The sequence below is a fragment of the Sinohyriopsis cumingii genome, chromosome 1 (assembly GCF_028554795.1).
Source record: "Sinohyriopsis cumingii isolate HCF-2022 chromosome 1, ASM2855479v2, whole genome shotgun sequence".
In the NCBI taxonomy this organism is placed as follows: Eukaryota; Metazoa; Mollusca; class Bivalvia; order Unionida; family Unionidae; genus Sinohyriopsis; species Sinohyriopsis cumingii.
In genome coordinates, this window is record NC_142961.1 from 85,449,934 (window position 1) to 85,467,939 (window position 18,006).

The following is an 18,006-nucleotide window of genomic DNA, read 5'->3' on the forward strand; positions in this document are numbered from 1 at the left end:
AACCAATTTATTCTAGTAAGCTGTTTCTTTTTAACACTTACCCAATCATAATACACACATCCTCACAGCCTCCCCTGGTTACATCCTTATAGAGATAATGCCTTCTGCTCCAGTAGTAACTGATGATTTCACAGGAATTAGGGGCCAATCCAGGTATCAAAGGGAGATCATTCTAACTACCACCTAGGTGGCAGATAACTTTTAGCTTTTTAGCTAGTAAGTTTTAGCCTGGGAGGGCTAGATACGCAAGGTAGTAATAGTTCTACTAAGGTATTTTGAGTGGCTGAGTATTATTGAAGAAACATATTTTAGTAGACAAAATTGGTTAACATCAGAGTTATGCTAAAGTATAGAACATTATTAGGTTCAGAAGTAGAGAGAGGTTCATAAACAGATGTATAAGAAATTTTATGCATACTTTTTGAGAGAAGCAAAATGGCAGGACTCTGTACATTTCCTCAAATACTACATGAGATGTCTGGACAGTATCTGCAGCTGCCATAAAGGACTATTCCTACTACTGAAGGCAAGAAAGCAAAACTTAACCCCACAAGCACTGGCCACTTAGCTAAAGGGAGTTATTAAACATGAACTCACAGGATCAGGTATGACTCATAAGATGTCAGCCCATGAAATGCAAATGATTTCCTTGAGCCAGTCACAAACCTAACATCTCATTTTGGGATATTGTGGAGTCAGCTGACTGACATGCCCAGTCTACCATCTCTAATTTCCATTTGTGTGAAATGGCCTTGCTAAGAAGAGATATTAATCTCACTTGGTCAGTGGTAGCACATAGTCACCATGCCCCATTCATGAAAGCACAGCCTTAGACCCACTCATGAATTTGCCACTTTCACTGGATTTGCCTTGAAAATTATTTATGGTGGGACAATTATCAAATGTGGAATCCCAGAGGCATCTCCTGTACCAATAGCCTTGAATGAGCTGATGTGTCAACAGTCTTGATACCTCGGAGTGAATTTACAATAATCCCAAAACAGTGTTTTTGTCTAAACAGTCAGTGAGCAGTTTATAATTCCATTGAATAATTTAAATAAATCTAGCTTCTCAAATTACATCTGAACACAAATGTAAACAATTCTAGACTGATATTAAATGAAAGAATGAACAATCTTGTTGATCTCTGACTTATAACGATCTCCACATGACCTATTTCTGAAAAACTCAATCATCTTAATTGAAGATTACTCCAGACTGTAAACAGATTTATTTTTTCAAACTTTCATTGGTTATAATCAAGGCTAGGTCTCGAACTCAAACCCAGGTAAACATCTGTTTATAATTTACAAAGAAAATATAAAGCAGGTACACACCAAAACTATTATCTTCAGCCATGGACAAAGATCAAGTACACAAATAAAATATACATACCATAATGTGATCAGAAAAGGCATTTGATCGAGAAAGCAAATAATGTTATAAATAATGTTTCTATTTTAAGATATGCCTTATCACAGGTGTGCACAACCTTTTTCAGCCAAGGCCATAGTTCTGTGTTGTTTTAATTTGCCCTGAGGTCCAGACAGAACATGTTTGCAGGCCAGATCTGGCCCGCAGGCCATGGGTTGTGCACCCCTGCCTTATCACACTACTGAAATATCCCTTACATCTTTCCCTGCATTGCAAGCATCGTATTATAGGCTTCACTCAATGTATCATATCCTCTAGTGTATTTAGGTTTATAGACATTGTATCATATCCACTTGTGTGTCTTTAGATAATAGATATTTTATCATATCTAGTGTTTTCAGATGAATGGATATTTTATATTATCCTCTAGTTTATTTAGATTAATAGATATTGTATCATATCTGCTAGTATATTAATATAAATGGATATTTCTATCATATCTTCTTCTGTATTCAGATGAATAAATATTCTCACATATCATCTAGTGTATTCAGACCAATAGATAATCAGTCATATCCTCTAGTGTATTCAGATCAATATAATCTAGTTTTAAGATGAATATATATCATATTTCTAGTGTAGTCAGATGAATAAATATTCTGTCATAGCTTCTGCTGTATTTGCCCATATCCTCTAGTATATTCAGATCAATAGATAATCATATCCTCTAGTGTATTCAGGCCAGTAGATGATTAATCATATCCTCTAGTGTATTCAGGCCAATAGATAATTAATCATATCCTCTAGTGTATTCAGATCAATAGATAATTAATCATATCCTCTAGTGTATTCAGGGCAATAGATAATTAATCATATCCTCTTGTGTATTCAGGCCAATAGATAATTAATCATATTCTCTAGTGTATTCAGGCCAATAGATAATTAATCATATCCTCTAGTGTATTCAGGCCAATAGATAATTAATCATATCCTCTCGTGTATTCAGGCCAATAGATAATTAATCAGATCCTCTTGTGTATTTATATGAATATTCTATCATATCCTCTGGTGCAGAGGTATCAAACATATGGCCACAGGCCATATACGGCCCACCAGACTGATTAGTCTGGTCTGTAGACCAGGTCTCTTGTTAGTGACAGATTTGTATGTGTATCATAGTTTATGATACGTATGACATGAGTGAAGTACATTTATATAAAATTTGGCCTGCCATAGCAAATGAGCTAGACATCCTTGCTCTATTCAGCTGAATAGATGAATTCCATGAAATCCTCTGGGTACACTTGAGCATTTAATGATGGGTACATTACATGGTAAAATTTGTAATAACTCTATATAGTTGGCAAAATTTTTAATCTGTTTATTGAACATTGTATTGATTAAGGAAGTTTTAAGGGGATTAGTGTTCATTGAACTTGATAAACTAAACTGTATGCAATTGCTCTTTGTTTGTAAAATGGTGCCCACTTTTATGTTTCTGTTGATATTTACAGATACAGCACATAGACGTTACATGCAGCCTGAAGAGGACTTCCTGAAACTAAACAACCTAGAGGCAGATCAAGAATATGGCTTATGGGTTACTGCTTCATCTGAATGGGGAGAAAGCCCCATAAGTAATTGGGTTTATGGTACTCCTGTTGATAACAGTAAGCAAGCAGTTATCTCCCCTCTATAGTTTAGTTCCATTTTTAGTGTTTTAAGAATACAAGTCAAGTTTTGTAAGATTATGTATGTTCATGTGAATACTACTGTAAGTCTTGGGACACCCTTAATTCTCAAAATTAATTTGTTATTTCTCATAATAGGCAAAACATGAAAATTCTAGCCATTTTTTCATGTATTATTATTATTGGGACACCTAATACCTAATAAATTTTTTCTTCTGATTGCTCTGTTGATTTAAAAGTATTTTTAAAAATACAGACTTTGCAGTTTTTATAGGTCAATCATTTTGAATTATTTAATGCATGTTATAAATTAATATAATTTGTTTGAAAAATAAAATATCTCTGATTTTGCTCTGTTTTCTTGTCATTTCTACTTATTTGAAATATATATAATTTCGTCAGTCAGTGACATGCATTGATCATTACTAATTTGCATGATGTTGTGAATGTATTGAAAGTAACTTCCTTTGTGTTTGCTCTAGTTGTCAGTTTATGCATTACTATGTTATAATTGTACATATCAACAAATCACTTTAATCTTGCAATTGCCCCGTTTTGACAGATGAGTGCTAATTAGGTGCCCAGCACCCAGTATAATTTTTACCTCTACTTGTCATGACCAAGAAGAGTGTATGTGATGAACTATCGTTGGTCATCCATCAGCAATTGTTTGCCCATCCATATGAAAAGATTTGTAAATCACTCCTCTTAAACTACTTGAAGGATTGCCTTTAAGTGTTACACATATGTTCGTCTTAAATGAAAATGGTGCTTATCGGAAATCCAATATGGTCTCCACATGGCTATCTTAAAAATCTTATCAGTGCTTCTCCTGCCTGGATGGTGTTGTGTGATGTGATCTGGATTTTTTATATGGCTTTAACAATTTTTCAGTCATATCGTTATGATGTCTGCATTGTGGCAGTTTATAGTGATGTCTTGCACTGGGGCATCATGCCACAGACATGTAGCATGATGTTCCACCCAATCACAATATCCTGATAGCAGGCCGACCAGTCCTAACACTAACCTCTAAATGCTGAGCGCCAAGCAAGGCAGCTGTTAGTACCATTTTTGTAAGTCTTTGTTATGACTTGGCTGGGGATCGAACCCACGACCTCCCACATCAAAGGCAGATGCTCTAACCACTAGGCCAATGGAGTGGTCACTAGGTCACTGAAGCGATCACTAGGCCACAGGAGCAGTCTCCTGACTGGATGGTCATTTTCACTAAAAGGCCATGATCATAAAATAACACTATATGAACAACCTGAAACTGGGTTCTGATTTAGGGTTTGGGAGCAGGGACCAAGTTGACACACACCATGCTTCCCAAGATTTTACTCTGTTGCTGTGAGGAGAGTGAGTTGGGGAATTTTTGTTTGTCTGTCTAGGGAAAGGGATCAGATCCACATCCTCCCTTTCTTATGTTCTCATTTAATCTATACAATATTTGTAAACCGTCCTCCGGATTGTAAGTCTTTTTCCCACCCCACCTCCACCATGCAGTCTTGGATATCTCTGCTTGGTTTCAAGATGTGTTGGACATAGAAGGCTGTAGACCTGCCCCATCCTTCAATTTTGTCATACAAAAAGAGCAAGGAGGCACCACTCTTCTCCCAAAATCATTGAGAAGGGATAGTCAGTTCTGTTTTCCAAAAAGGAAAGATGGGGTTTGTAGCATTACTGTTGATGAGTGGTTACTGGTCAACCAAAACCCTATATCATTGTCTCCCAGTCCAGAGATAGGGACAGAAATGACAGTTCCATCTTGCCTTGGGATACCCTTTTCTTTCTTGCAGACTTAAATGAGGTCCCAGAAGAACCAGTTGCAGCAGAGCCTTCCCTTTGATTAGAGTAAAATGATAACCCACCTCTCAGGTCAGGTGGTAATTGAGGAGGAAGTATGGACTTCTGATAAGGTTGTCAATGAGGTTTACTGCCTCCTTCCCCCCAACTTATGCCCCAAACTATTGTTGGTTTTGGGTCACTAGGATTTTCTCCAGACTTTAGAGCTTTCTGGGGCATAATTTTTGTTCAGATCCTCGGCAGCTTCTACACTAATTTATGGTTTGGGAGCTAGGACATCTTTGCCTATGGTTAGGGTATATATAGTTCAGTGGAATTAAGTTGACATAATCAAATTGTTGTTAATTATTATGCACTACTGTTAATGAGTCCTTCTTAATTACCCCCCTTACCCACCCCATCCTATAGTTTTTATTAAAGTCAAGAGAGGAAGATGTTCCATATGTTGGCTAAGACTATAGAGACAGACTGTTGTCATGTTCTTTTCAGTTCTTATCCTCTAGTTAGTATTTGGAGAAGGGAATATTTAGCTTGTGTTATGATTTAATATATATATATTTCAATTTAATTGCTTGTTTATCAGTTTTAAATTTTTCTTTTTCTTAAATGCTATTGTAATATAAATTTATTCACTAGAGATGATACTTTTTTAGAAAATTGTTTGACCTTGATTGTTAGTTTATAAACAACAGGTGCTGATCAAAATTCTGACCTGGATTCAGAATTAGTAAACAAAGTTCTGTTTTATTTTAAAATGATTGGTTGTTGTCAAGGTCATGATGGGACTACGTGAGTTAACAAGTAAACACTTTTTTTAAAATTTTTATTCTGACAATAAAATCATTGGTCTAATCAAGGCCATATTTTATGTATGTGATATAAACATGATCCTGTGACCCCTCCCCACCCCTCTGATTTTGCAACTTGGGGCAATTTCAAAACTGCATCTTATGATACAATATAATCTTTGTTTTGAGAGAGATTTCTCAGTTTTGGGCTTTTCATACTGATGTCAAGTTAATTTGTTGTAGCCAGATTTGAGCTATAATAATTCTTAGATCAGTTGGATTTCAAAAGGATTAATTCTTTATTCTCTGGAAATATTTTGAGAAGTGCTCACACAGAAATTTTGGAAAGACATTGCTTACAAATTTAATTTGGATTTCCAACACCGGAATGCCATTATTTGTATTTCTACAAGGAACTGTAGAGAAGCACAGTACTGACTACAGCATACGTCATCATCATCCATCTTGGATTTTCGATCAGGATTCGAACTTGAAATTACTAGGACTTTTGCAATTTAATTCATGGATTATTCTTCGATTATTTTTAGATTTGATTCTTGAAACTGTAAGTTCTTCTCCTTTTTTCATTTTTACAGAATTTTCCAGGAAAATAAATTATTTGTTAAATTTAAAAAAGTTCGTTCTTTTCACTCTTTCTCTGTTACTGTTTATTCGAGCCTAAACACGTAACACTTGGCTTCCAGGGAAAGGAAAGTAATTCAGTAATAGCAGGTAAGTATTACATAATTAAAATTGTTTGCTGAATTAACAAGCTAAAGGGAGGTGAAACTAATGTTGCCCATTTACGTCCTCCTTACTTATGGTAATGTATCTGTAGGTCATTGATATTTCAGAGAAATGAAGAGAAACCATCTTTCTGCTAGGTTTAACAGTTTTACTGGTTCTGACTACTAAGGGCAAGCTAGATTTGAGTGCAAGATATACCCAACTTGTACATGAGTGTACAAGAAGCACTCAGTCATGAAGAGGATTTAATAAGGGGATTTCAGATTCATACAAAGAATACCAATCGACCATCAAGGCTACCATTATTAACAATGAAAAAGTCTTCAGCAACTTCTTTACAAAACACCTCAATAGATTTTGACCACATTTTAAAGCAAGCATCCAACTTTAAAATGTATTTAAACTTTGTATAGCTGATGATGACCTGCTATGAGCATAATACTAAAAATAGAAAAACATTTAAAACAGCTTTATATAAAATAAACTGCTCAATAGAATTTGACCAACTTTGACAGAAAGTAATTTGGATGAAAGCTTTTCAGTACTGGACAAATGATACTGATGTACCATAAGACATAGGCGAAAATAAAAAAGATATATAGAGAAACCCTGAAACAGTTTTATAATAACTGCAATCAACAGTATTGGAAAACATTTCTACAGAAAACATGTTATTCATATTTCTTTAATAACTACTTTTGCATTTGGATGTTAGACAGATATCACCCCTTGAGTGACTTTAGGCCCACTTGAACCTTATGTTTACTTTCCTCTCAATAAGTATTTTGACTAATGACTACTGTATCTTTATCAAAGTTCCAGGGTAGACTTGACATGCAAACCATGACCAGCTTCTTGTTACTTAAAGATTTCAAAACTGTACGGCCCAAAAGCCCCAGCAATCACCATCCACTTTGTTTTCAGAATTGATTCCTTTACCTACTAATTAGAAAATCTGTTTCTTTAAAATCAGGGTTTGTCTCCTTGATAGATGACTTTTAAGTTGTGAAATTTATTGAAAGTGAAGAAGCGATGCTGAATTTATAATTTATGTTTGAAAGTGTTATGTACTGCAGACTCCATTGGTGGTTTACTAGTCTCCTGACAGACAACCTGAACAACAGTGCATGTGGAGAAAGAAAAAGCAAAGTAAACTCCTACCTTGATAATTAAGCAGGTGTTATGCAATAGTTGGTTGATAGTCAGTGTGCTAGGATGAAAGGGAAATTTAATTTGTCTTGTTATCCAATATTTGGTTGATAGTCATCATGCTAGGCTGGAAGAGAAATTTAATTTTCTTCAAGAATATCCAACAATTTCCAGACATGATTTTTAAAAATGGAAATAATCACTTTGATAGATTGATGCAAAGTTGTTTGTTGATTTTCCACATTATTGGCTAGAAAATGAAAATTTTATTACAGATCTGGTTGCGGGAGAAATTGTTGGTATTGTGATAGGAGGTCTGTTTGTGATGGTCCTGGCAGCAGCTGGTGTAGTTTTCATTATCAGGTATGAAAGGTTTATGAAATTATTTTAATCTAATATAATTATGCAACATGAAACATTGTACTTGCTATTAGTGGTGTGTAGAATGCACCCAAGTTATGAAAATCAATATCATCAATCCAGATCTGCCGGCACTTAATATGGCAGTCTTTTTTTATTATTTAATTTTACTCTTTATTCTACTCTTCATTTCAGTTGAACAGTTTAAAATCTATTCTGCCCATGGATTATGTGACGGCAGATCAGGTTCAATGCTGTATGCAGTAGAGCACTTGATTGATCAGGCTCAATACTGCATGCAGTTGGGCAATTGACAATCAATGTTATATCTGCTTGAAGACAAGAGCATTTAATTGGAATATTTAACCAGCCAGCCTAGGTGTATGCATTTTGTTATGAGTAATCAGTAGATCTAACAACATAGATCCTGAACTGCTGGTTTGCAGTTGGACTTGAATCATAATAGAGTATATATGGTAATAACAAGACATTGCTATCACTTTTATGTTACACAAAAGTAAGTTTTGGTTTGGTATGTGCTTCATGGCACAGCAACCCATGCAAGTTATTTTTAGTGCTGCTGAGGTAATTGGAGTAATGTGCCTTGTCTAAGAACACTCCACAGTAGCTTACACAGGCTGGTCTGATGGCAAGATTCAAACTCAGACCCTTTTGGTTGTAAGTCCAGCACACTAACCACTGAGCCACTGCAGCTTTCAATAGTAAGCAATAATTATGATAAAATATGTTTAGAAGTGATTAAAAACTTAATGATTACATTGTAAAAAGTTTTTTAATTTATAGAGTTAATCTGATCTAAGTGAAATAACGGCGTACTCCATGACCTAAAAGTAATTGAAAATAACTGTAAATGAATTAACCCAAGGTCTGAACATGAGCATTTAAAATTTAAATTTTTACATCAGTTTTACTGACACAGTTGTATGTACAATTATGAAACTGGATGGGTATATTCATGTTAGAGAGTACTACGCACCATGAATAAAAGTAGGTCACAGTGGCCTTTTTTTTGCACTGGTAACATTGCAAGGTTTTTAATATGCCATGGGAGGACCAAGCAAGACTTAGCATTCTGTGGAACTAATTCTTTTCATAGAAAATTTCATTAGAACAGTGTCAGCTGAATGAAATGAAAACTTGTGGTTCTCCTCAGTCTCCTGCTGACTGCCATATATAATCACTTATAAGTTGACTCCAACTACAACCAGTATAGAACCTAACTGCTGTCATCAGGCCCCTGTGTATGCTTTGGTCTGTTTTTTTCTGACCCTGCACAGTGAGATGTTAGTATAGTAAAAATAGATTAGTTGATTTTGATGAAAGTTCTCATGTTCTCATGTAATAATAATAATAATAATGATAATAATAATAATAATAATAATAATAATAATAATAATAATGACTTTATTTAAAGAGAGTTACACAGTTGCATGGAAGCAGTCCTGCTTGTGGATCTTTATTATATGCATATTTACATTCAAAGTATATGTACATAGTTACACACAACACACACACACACATGCACACACACACACACACACACACACAGAGCACTGATAATAAGCTCTATTTATATATAGATATAATAAACAGAAAATGTAAATGACAATGGTCCAAGTACATTGTGCATACATGTATAGAGTAAAAATAGTGAGACAACAAAGTGGAAGGTTAGTGAATTTATACTTTAAGTTGTCATGTATTTGTCAAATCGAATAGGTTGCACTTTTCATCCATTGAATTAGGTTATAATTAAATGCATTTAATTTGTACTTTTCTAATTTCCTTTGAGATTTTGTTTGAAATTAGTGATACTGAATAATGAACACTTTCTTTAAAGAGTCCTTTATTTGGTTTTGGGATGGAAAGGTGGTTAGCTGATATTGGAAGTGGTGCCTTGTTTTTTTAGCATGAAATAGTTCATTGAGATATAATGGGGCCATATTGTTTGAAACTTTGTATTAAGTCTGCCATTTCTCAAAAATATTCATGCACTTACTGTTAACATTTTAATATAATTGCATTTGGGATGTGAACATTTTGCATATACTTAAAAATTAATTGAAGACCAAAAACTACTTCGTTGTGTTTGTATTGCATAAAAATTATCAGAAGCATCTTTATATTAATACTGCATATTTCTCTATTGGTTGCAGACATGTCAAGAGAAAAAAATTTAAGATACCTCCAATAGATGTGCCAGAGACGTCCCATATATATTCAAACCTAGTAATGGTATGTACATGTATTCCATCTTACTCACTGAATATGTTTTACTGGTGTATAGAGTAGCCCTGATTTATAGACTCCATTATACATCTCCATGCATACTCCTAAGTTCATTTGATATCCCAATTTTTGTGTCCATATTTAAAAATTACCCCCTACCCCCCCCCCACCCCCCCGTTTGCCATGAGCAAATCTGTCAAGTGAAAGAATGCAAAAAATTGATATTCAAAATCTCACATTGCATCACCAGGTCATTTTTTTATGGCAGGATAAAAATGATAAAAATTGGGGATAACTCATAATAATATGATTGGATAATGCAGCTGCCCAAGCTCACCAAACAGATACAAATTTTAAATTTCAGGTTGAATTTTTGCTGAAAATACTTTATTTTCCTTTGCATAATGGGCCCTGAGTGGCCAAGTGGTCTAAAGCGCTCCCCGTTTCGGATCACAGCCATCTCACCTCTGTTTGTGTGGGTTCGAGTCTCAGATTCAGCCAATGTGGGTATGTGAGAAAGTTTGCCAGTAGCTTCTCGTGGGTTGGTGGTTCTTTCCCGGGTTTTACTGGGTTCTTCCTCCACCATTAATGCTGGCTGCCATGTATAGCCTATCGTGTGTAGGGTTTAATGTCATTTTTCAGCACAAGATAGGCAAAACATGGCAACCAGTACAAATGTTGGAGGAAGAACCCAGAAAGAACCACCGACACACTAGAAGCTACTGGCAAGCTTTCTCACATACCATCATTAGCCTAGCCCATGATTCAGGGATCACAACTGTATGCCCACATAGCATATCCCAACAGTCCCATTCATCCTATATGACTTGAATCAGTAGTCACATGCACCAATTCACACAGTTTGAATTTTCGTTTATGTTAAACAACTCCCCATCCCCAGCCCTTGGCCCTGCTTCCAAAAGTGCATCCAAATTGAAAACCATTGTGCACATCTACATTAACATCCCCAGTCATATGTTAAGGTTTAAAGTCACCATATTAAATGGTGTTGGAGGAATTGTCTAATATTACACAAGAATGGACACACGTCCATTTGGATGCCTTGGATCATATAACTCTGGCACTTTGTTGTTAAATGTTGCAGGGACAATTTACTCAACAGTGAGACAGTGTGAGTGACTTGGATTGATTTTATATATATATATATATATATATATATATATATATATATATATATATATATATATATATATATATATATATATATATATATATATATATAATTTATTATTATAATGTATCTTGCTCTTAATGTTGATTCTTTCATTATGGCAGACGTGCATGGGATGTGATAAATACTGTAAATATTTAATTGAGATGTTATCCGATTTGAAGCCTTGCTCCCATATCTTAAATCTAAAGGTCCATTGAACAATTAACTGTTGATAAGACAGTTTAGGACACTCTTTCTAAACCATGACTTAGTCTAGAAATGACAGTATCAAGATCACCATGCATCACAAAATACAACCTCATTTTATGGACTTTTGATAATTGGATGCATTTTGGAACCATATAAGAACTGAGACTAAGGTGTAAAATCCCTGCAGGTAGGGATTGAGGGAGTGACCTAGATCAAATGAAAGTTCCATGTATAGATTTGTCATTTAGTACCTAGCAAGCGTGCATATGTGTGTATACATATATATTATCGATATACCATGAGATGTGTACCTTTTTTATAAAAGGGGCATGAGGCTTGCCAAGTTTCCTTTTGACGAAACATTTATACAGTGAGTGGTATATAAAATCTACAGTGTACATACATAAATATTTTTATTTATGTTACAAGCAAATGCACATAATTGCCTTTCCACTGGAGTTAAAATTGATGACAGTAAACTATATAAACTCTAAACATCTCTGTCCATTGTGTCGGCTACAAAATGCAGTTCTGTACCTATATGTTGCTATTACCAATCATATTTGCAAATTGATAAATTGTTTTTTTTGTTGTTTTTTTTAACTTCTATTTTCTTTCATATTGATTAATTAAATATAAGAATCTTATGATTTAAACATGAGAGATGAATTCAATGAAGAAAGTATAACAATACAAACACAGCATGGTTAGCTCTTGAACACAGAATGTGCAGCCATCCAATCACCACGGAGTATATTGAAACAAATATGGAATATAGACTAAACTAAATGACAAACCAGCAAGAGGTAATTCAAACATTTAAATTTATTTACAATTGATATAAGTCATTATTATGCTTAATTAATTTAAGACTGTTTTTATCCTCCATCTCTCTCTGTCCTCTTTCATTTGGTCAATAAATCTTTCCACCATTCAAGGATCCAGAAACATTGCCAAATAACACAGGTGAAAATTTGCTAGGCTCATTGTTTCATGCTCATAGCTTGTGATGATGGTCCAGAGAGAGAGAGAGAGAGAAACACTACAATAAAACTAATATGCTAACAGACCAGTCAGCAGAGAGGGAGGGGGAGGGTGGTTTGGGAACACTTACCATAAGAGTATCTTTTTTATTTTGCACCCCTATGTTTCTTAGCTGATCAATTACTCTGCTGCTTGACCAACTAACACATTGAGAGACAAAGAGATAGAGGGATGGCAGACTTCAGACATTTTAATATTTAAAAGTAATGTTTCTAGAACCCTAATATGAGTTTAAAAAGTAAACAATAAAACAATATAAAAAGCATTAAATAGCAGTATGTGTCACTTTTTGTCATTAGTATTGTGAACACTGTAGATATATACAGTGGAAAGTATACACATACTATTGTGTTGATCCAGGTTCTGATAGGTTACTTGGTGCAAATTCAAGTTCAAGGGTATTGTGCAACTCAGATTCTTCTTCCCTCTCACTCTACAAATTTAAACGTGCATGTATTTTTGTCCCTCATGCATGAGAGACAAGGGGTGATGAATGCTGAAGGGATTTTTATGAAATTGTCTACCATGCTTAATTAATTTAGTCAATGGGGTTATATTTTTTTCACTTTACTTTCTTATGTTGATAATGTTTAATAAGTGGAAATTCATCACTGGTCTAGATAATATAAAAGCAATAACCCGCTGTTGAAACCAAGTTTATGTATGCATATTCAAGTTCCATCTCACAATTTTATATAGGTATGTCAAATTGCTTTCTACCAGCACTTTAAATGTGTGTGTGTGTGTGTGTGTGTGCACATGTGCGCGCGTGCATGTGTGTGTGTGTGTTTATAGGATGGGGATCTACATAGTTCCCAAGTTATTTACAGTAGGGAGATAATTCCATGGGTCCCAGTCTGATATGGTATGTGTTGATCAACACTTGGATGATTGATATCACAATATCCCACAACCCTTTGAAAGCAATGGGATAAAAATTTAGTTTATGCCCATGAGACTCGGTGTTGAGTAATGAGTTTATGACCATGAAGCTCAGTAATGAGTTTATGTCCATGAGGCTCAGCAAGGAGTTCATGCCCATGAGGCTCAGCAATGAGTTCATCCCCAATGGGCTTGGTAATGAACGTATGCTCATAAGGTGAAGTGGGAAGTTAATGCCAGTAAAGCTCTGTAATGAGTTCGTGCCCATTAATGAATGTATGACCATAAGGTGAAGTGAGAAGTTCATGCCAGTAAAGCTCTGTAATGAGTTCGTGCCCATTAATGAATGTATGACCATAAGGTGAAGTGAGAAGTTCATGCCATTAAAGCTCTGTAATGAGTTCATGCCCATTAATGAATGTATGCCCATAAGGGCAAGTGGGAAGTTCATGCCAGTAAAGCTCTGTAATGAGTTCGTGCCCATTAATGAATGTATGACCATAAGGGCAAGTGGGAAGTTCATGCCATTAAAGCTCTGTAATGAGTTCGTGCCCATTAATGAATGTATGCCCATAAGGGCAAGTGGGAAGTTCATGCCAGTAAAGCTCTGTAATGACTTCGTGCCCATTAATGAATGTATGACCATAAGGGCAAGTGAGAAGTTCATGCCATTAAAGCTCTGTAATGAGTTCGTGCCCATTAATGAATGTATGACCATAAGGGCAAGTGGGAAGTTCATGCCAGTAAAGCTCTGTAATGAGTTCATGCCCAGTAATGAATGTATGCCCATAAGGGCAAGTGGGAAGTTAATGCCAGTAAAGCTCTGTAATGAGTTCATGCCCATTAATGAACGTATGCTCATAAGGTGAAGTGAGAAGTTCATGCCAGTAAAGCTCTGTAGTGAGTTCGTGCCCATTAATGAACGTATGCTCATAAGGTGAAGTGAGAAGTTCATGCTAGTAAGACTCAATAATGCATTTTAGCCCATGAGGCTCAGAAATAAGTTATGCCCATGAGGCTTGGTAGCTGATTTTCTGGGTTCTGTTTGCAATTGGGTATATTTTGTACATGAGAAAATAGGATTGCTGTTTATATATTTGCACTTTAGAGTGAAATAGATGAGAAATGAGGGTAATGCTTTTGATTGTCTAAACCAATTATAGAAAAACAAAGCCTCCCCCTGCACACACAACCAATTATAGAAAGCATTCCCCTACACCCACAACCAATTATAGAAAGCCTACCCCTACACCCACCACCAATTATAGAAAGCCTCCCCCGACACCCACAAACATTTTAAGGAAAGTTGTAGAATTTGAGGTCAGACAGCCATTTCAACATAATTCAGGACTATTCTTTTTACCCAGTTAGGTACATAGTTATATAATTGCTTTTCTTTGATATATCATGTTACTTTTATTTATGAAAAAGAACATGAAGGTTGATCAAATTGATGAATTATTCTAAAATCAATAATAATAGTAATAATAATACTAAAAATAATAATAATAATAATAATAATAATAATAATAATAATAATGTGGTATTAATGTTTAGTGTCAAACTCAAGCTCTGATGAGTCAGGTAAGGCATTTTAGTTTATTTTTAATTAATTGCATCATGCAGTACTAAAAGAATGTATGTCTGATTGTTGTAACAGCTTCTATTGTTCACTATTATTGTACCCAACCTTTTAAAACAATGTGATAGACATAGTAACTGTTTTAAAATAAGTAATACTTAACCTGTTGCTGTTGCATAGATTACTCTTTTCAGACAGATCATATCCCTAATGTATGATTCAACCTCTGGACTGGAAAGTAGAATTCTAGAATGCCCCTGTTAGTAAATTAGTATAGTCTTAGTCCATGCAAATAATTTTTACATATGCAATGTGACTGCTGCTATAGCACGCTCCATTATAACACAAATTCATATATAATACAGATGTGGTGTGGCTCCTGAAATTTCATATACATGTATTTTTCTTGTGCATGAAAAACTTTCTTCCTTAAAAGGAAAAAAAAACAAAAAAAGTTTATTATCATTGTGGGAAAGAGATCATGTATGAACAAAAAAAGATGATCGTGGTGTGACTCCTGAAATTTTATATGTATTTTTCTCGTGGACAAAAAAGTAGTTTTTTTCTTCTTAAATGTATGAAAAATAACGTGCAAAAAGTTTTTTCTGGGATTGCGTAGGGCTTCACCAATGTTGCAGACTTGGATTTTTTTCTTCTTATTGGCAGCAAAATATACCATCTGGCGTTTTTTTTTATTGGCAAGGAAGCTGCAAACTGGATATAAAATGCATTGACATTTATCTGTTGTTATTTAAACATATTCTGTGTCCATGTAGACAAACCATCTAAACATTGCATTGTTATATCATAATCTGCTTATCTTGACATCTATCATGAGTACTGTATGTTGTGAGATATCTGCTTTTTGTTGTTGACATTTCTGGTAACGGAGATAAACCGGACAAGGCATTATCTTGCAGTCTATCTTTCATTGGATTTTTGGCCACTTGCTAGTAATTAATATATTTACAAAGACTGACATTTATATGTGGATGGTACGTAAAATTCCTCTTCTTTTCGGTCAGAATTATAGCCTTCAGAATACCCCTTTGTTAAATTGTTGATGCATGCGTGGAAGGCAGCATCACGCTGCTACCACAAATGTAAAAAAAACACATCTTATTGTTTTATTCAATAGGCAGGGAGGAACAGTAACTAATATAGACCAAACAACAGCCAATTTCTTTTTAAAAATGTACCCAGATAAAATAATTTGCTAAAATATCAAAGGAAACATACCTTTGAAGCACTGATTGTTATAAAAATGTACTCAGTAAATGGAAAAAAAATCAGTCTCACTCGTGCAATAGTTATTTGATTTTGCTGCCACAATATGAAATGGGCTTTTGTTTGGTTCTTCAAAGCTTCCTTTAGCAGTAACTTCAATAACACATGCACCCTTCATCAAAGAAAGCTGATTACAATCATCAATAAAAACAAAGAAATTTTCTTCAAAGGAAGTCAGCACCAAACTTAAATGAAAGTGATGAAAACTGATGGATTTTTGTGTTTCCCAATGTGACTGGAACATGTTAACTGCTCAATTTTGCACACTTCCATTCAGCCTAGCCTCCATACCCAGAGCCTTTACCAGGGTTGTGAGAGTAGTTTCAGCCCATTTAAAGTCACTAGGTATCCCAATCTTCCAATATTTCAAGTGATTGGTTAATCAAAAATGTCCAGTTCTTCCAGCCAGATGTGTCTTGCTGATGGTCCATAATGACCAGGCTGGGTCTTTTACCCAGCCTAGAGAAATTGGAGCTTCTTCCTTCTCAAGATTTCATCTATGTAGGAATCAAGTTCATGACACTGTGTGTCAAGACCACATTGTCAGCTTGTCTTTTTCTTTGTCTTCTGGGAATCTTGGACTCTGCTGCAGACCATGTTCCCTGAGGCAGACTGCACTTCCATCCTCTCCAGTTTCTCCTTATGGTTAACTGGAAACTGCACAGGGATCGTCTAATTTCTTTGGTCTGGATTTCCATCATAATCTAATCTGGTGGATTAATCAGAACAGGTGCAAGTCTGAAGACCCCAAACCCCACTCCAGTATTATCAAAGATGTTTCACAGACTGGATGGGGCACTCATTTGGAGCTGGAAGTACTGATTCTTCAGTGATTTTAGTCCTGTAAAGAATCTTCATCAACAGTTAGGTAATGGGTGATCTCAGCCCATCAAGGGGGTGTCAGCACAATACGAGGGTGCTGTTTGAAGGTCTCTTCTGACAACACAGTGGTTGTGTACCTCTGGAGACAAGGAGGCACACATGCACCCTCTCTCTTCATGAAGGTTTGGAGCAACCATCCTAGGTAGCCATGAAATGATTTATCCTCTGAGTTTGCCACATTTCTGACAAAAATAATAGTTTAGCAGACATTTTGTCAAGGAAGATGAAGATAGTCCTAATAAAATGGGTGCAACACCAGTCCATAGCAGATTTCCTCTTCTGACTTTGGGTGATACTACTGGTGGATTTGTTTGCGACTAGGCTCAACAACAAGCTCACCTTTTACATTTCCCATTTCCTTGACCAGAGAACCTGGGCAGTGGATGCTTTCAGCTTGAATTGAGATCATCTGTTCATTTGTGCCTTCCCACCCTTTGGGATGATCCCACTGGTACTTTACAAAGAAAGGTACTCCACTGCTCAGCTCATTTTGAGTGTCCCTCTTTGGCCCCAACAGTTGTGGTTCAGTAGTCTTCTTGTCCAAATCCCAAGACATTACCCAAGAGGATAAACCTTCTGTTGCAGCACAGGGGCTTACTCCTGTATAAGAGCCCACAGATTCTCCACCTTGATGCTTGGCTCATTTCCAATGATCTCTCTGCCAAGTCAAGTTTTCAAGCAAAGTTTTCGGGTGCATCATTCAGTCCACGAGACAGTCAGTGTCTTAGGACTGTGACGCAAAGTGGTGAATTGTTTGTAATTGGTACAATAGGAAAC

The 18,006-nt window shown here is 35.6% G+C and overlaps 1 protein-coding gene across 13 annotated transcripts in view; it reads left to right on the plus strand.

The window, feature by feature from the left end:
• The window catches only part of LOC149807275 (uncharacterized), a 181,209-nt gene that overhangs the window by 128,871 nt on the left and 34,332 nt on the right, over positions 1-18,006 (plus strand). For 12 of the 13 annotated variants that reach the window (XR_016422200.1, XM_089964394.1, XM_089964370.1 and 9 more), the window contains 4 exons: positions 2,889-3,044; positions 7,834-7,921; positions 10,096-10,174; positions 15,036-15,062. Coding sequence is in view for 12 of the 13 variants with exons in the window: in XM_089964394.1 (XP_089820520.1) it covers positions 2,889-3,044; positions 7,834-7,921; positions 10,096-10,174; positions 15,036-15,062 (350 nt within the window). In the remaining variant the exon portion in view is untranslated. The remainder of the gene's footprint in view (positions 1-2,888; positions 3,045-7,833; positions 7,922-10,095; positions 10,175-15,035; positions 15,063-18,006) is intronic. The other variant, XM_089964459.1, reaches the window with a different exon arrangement.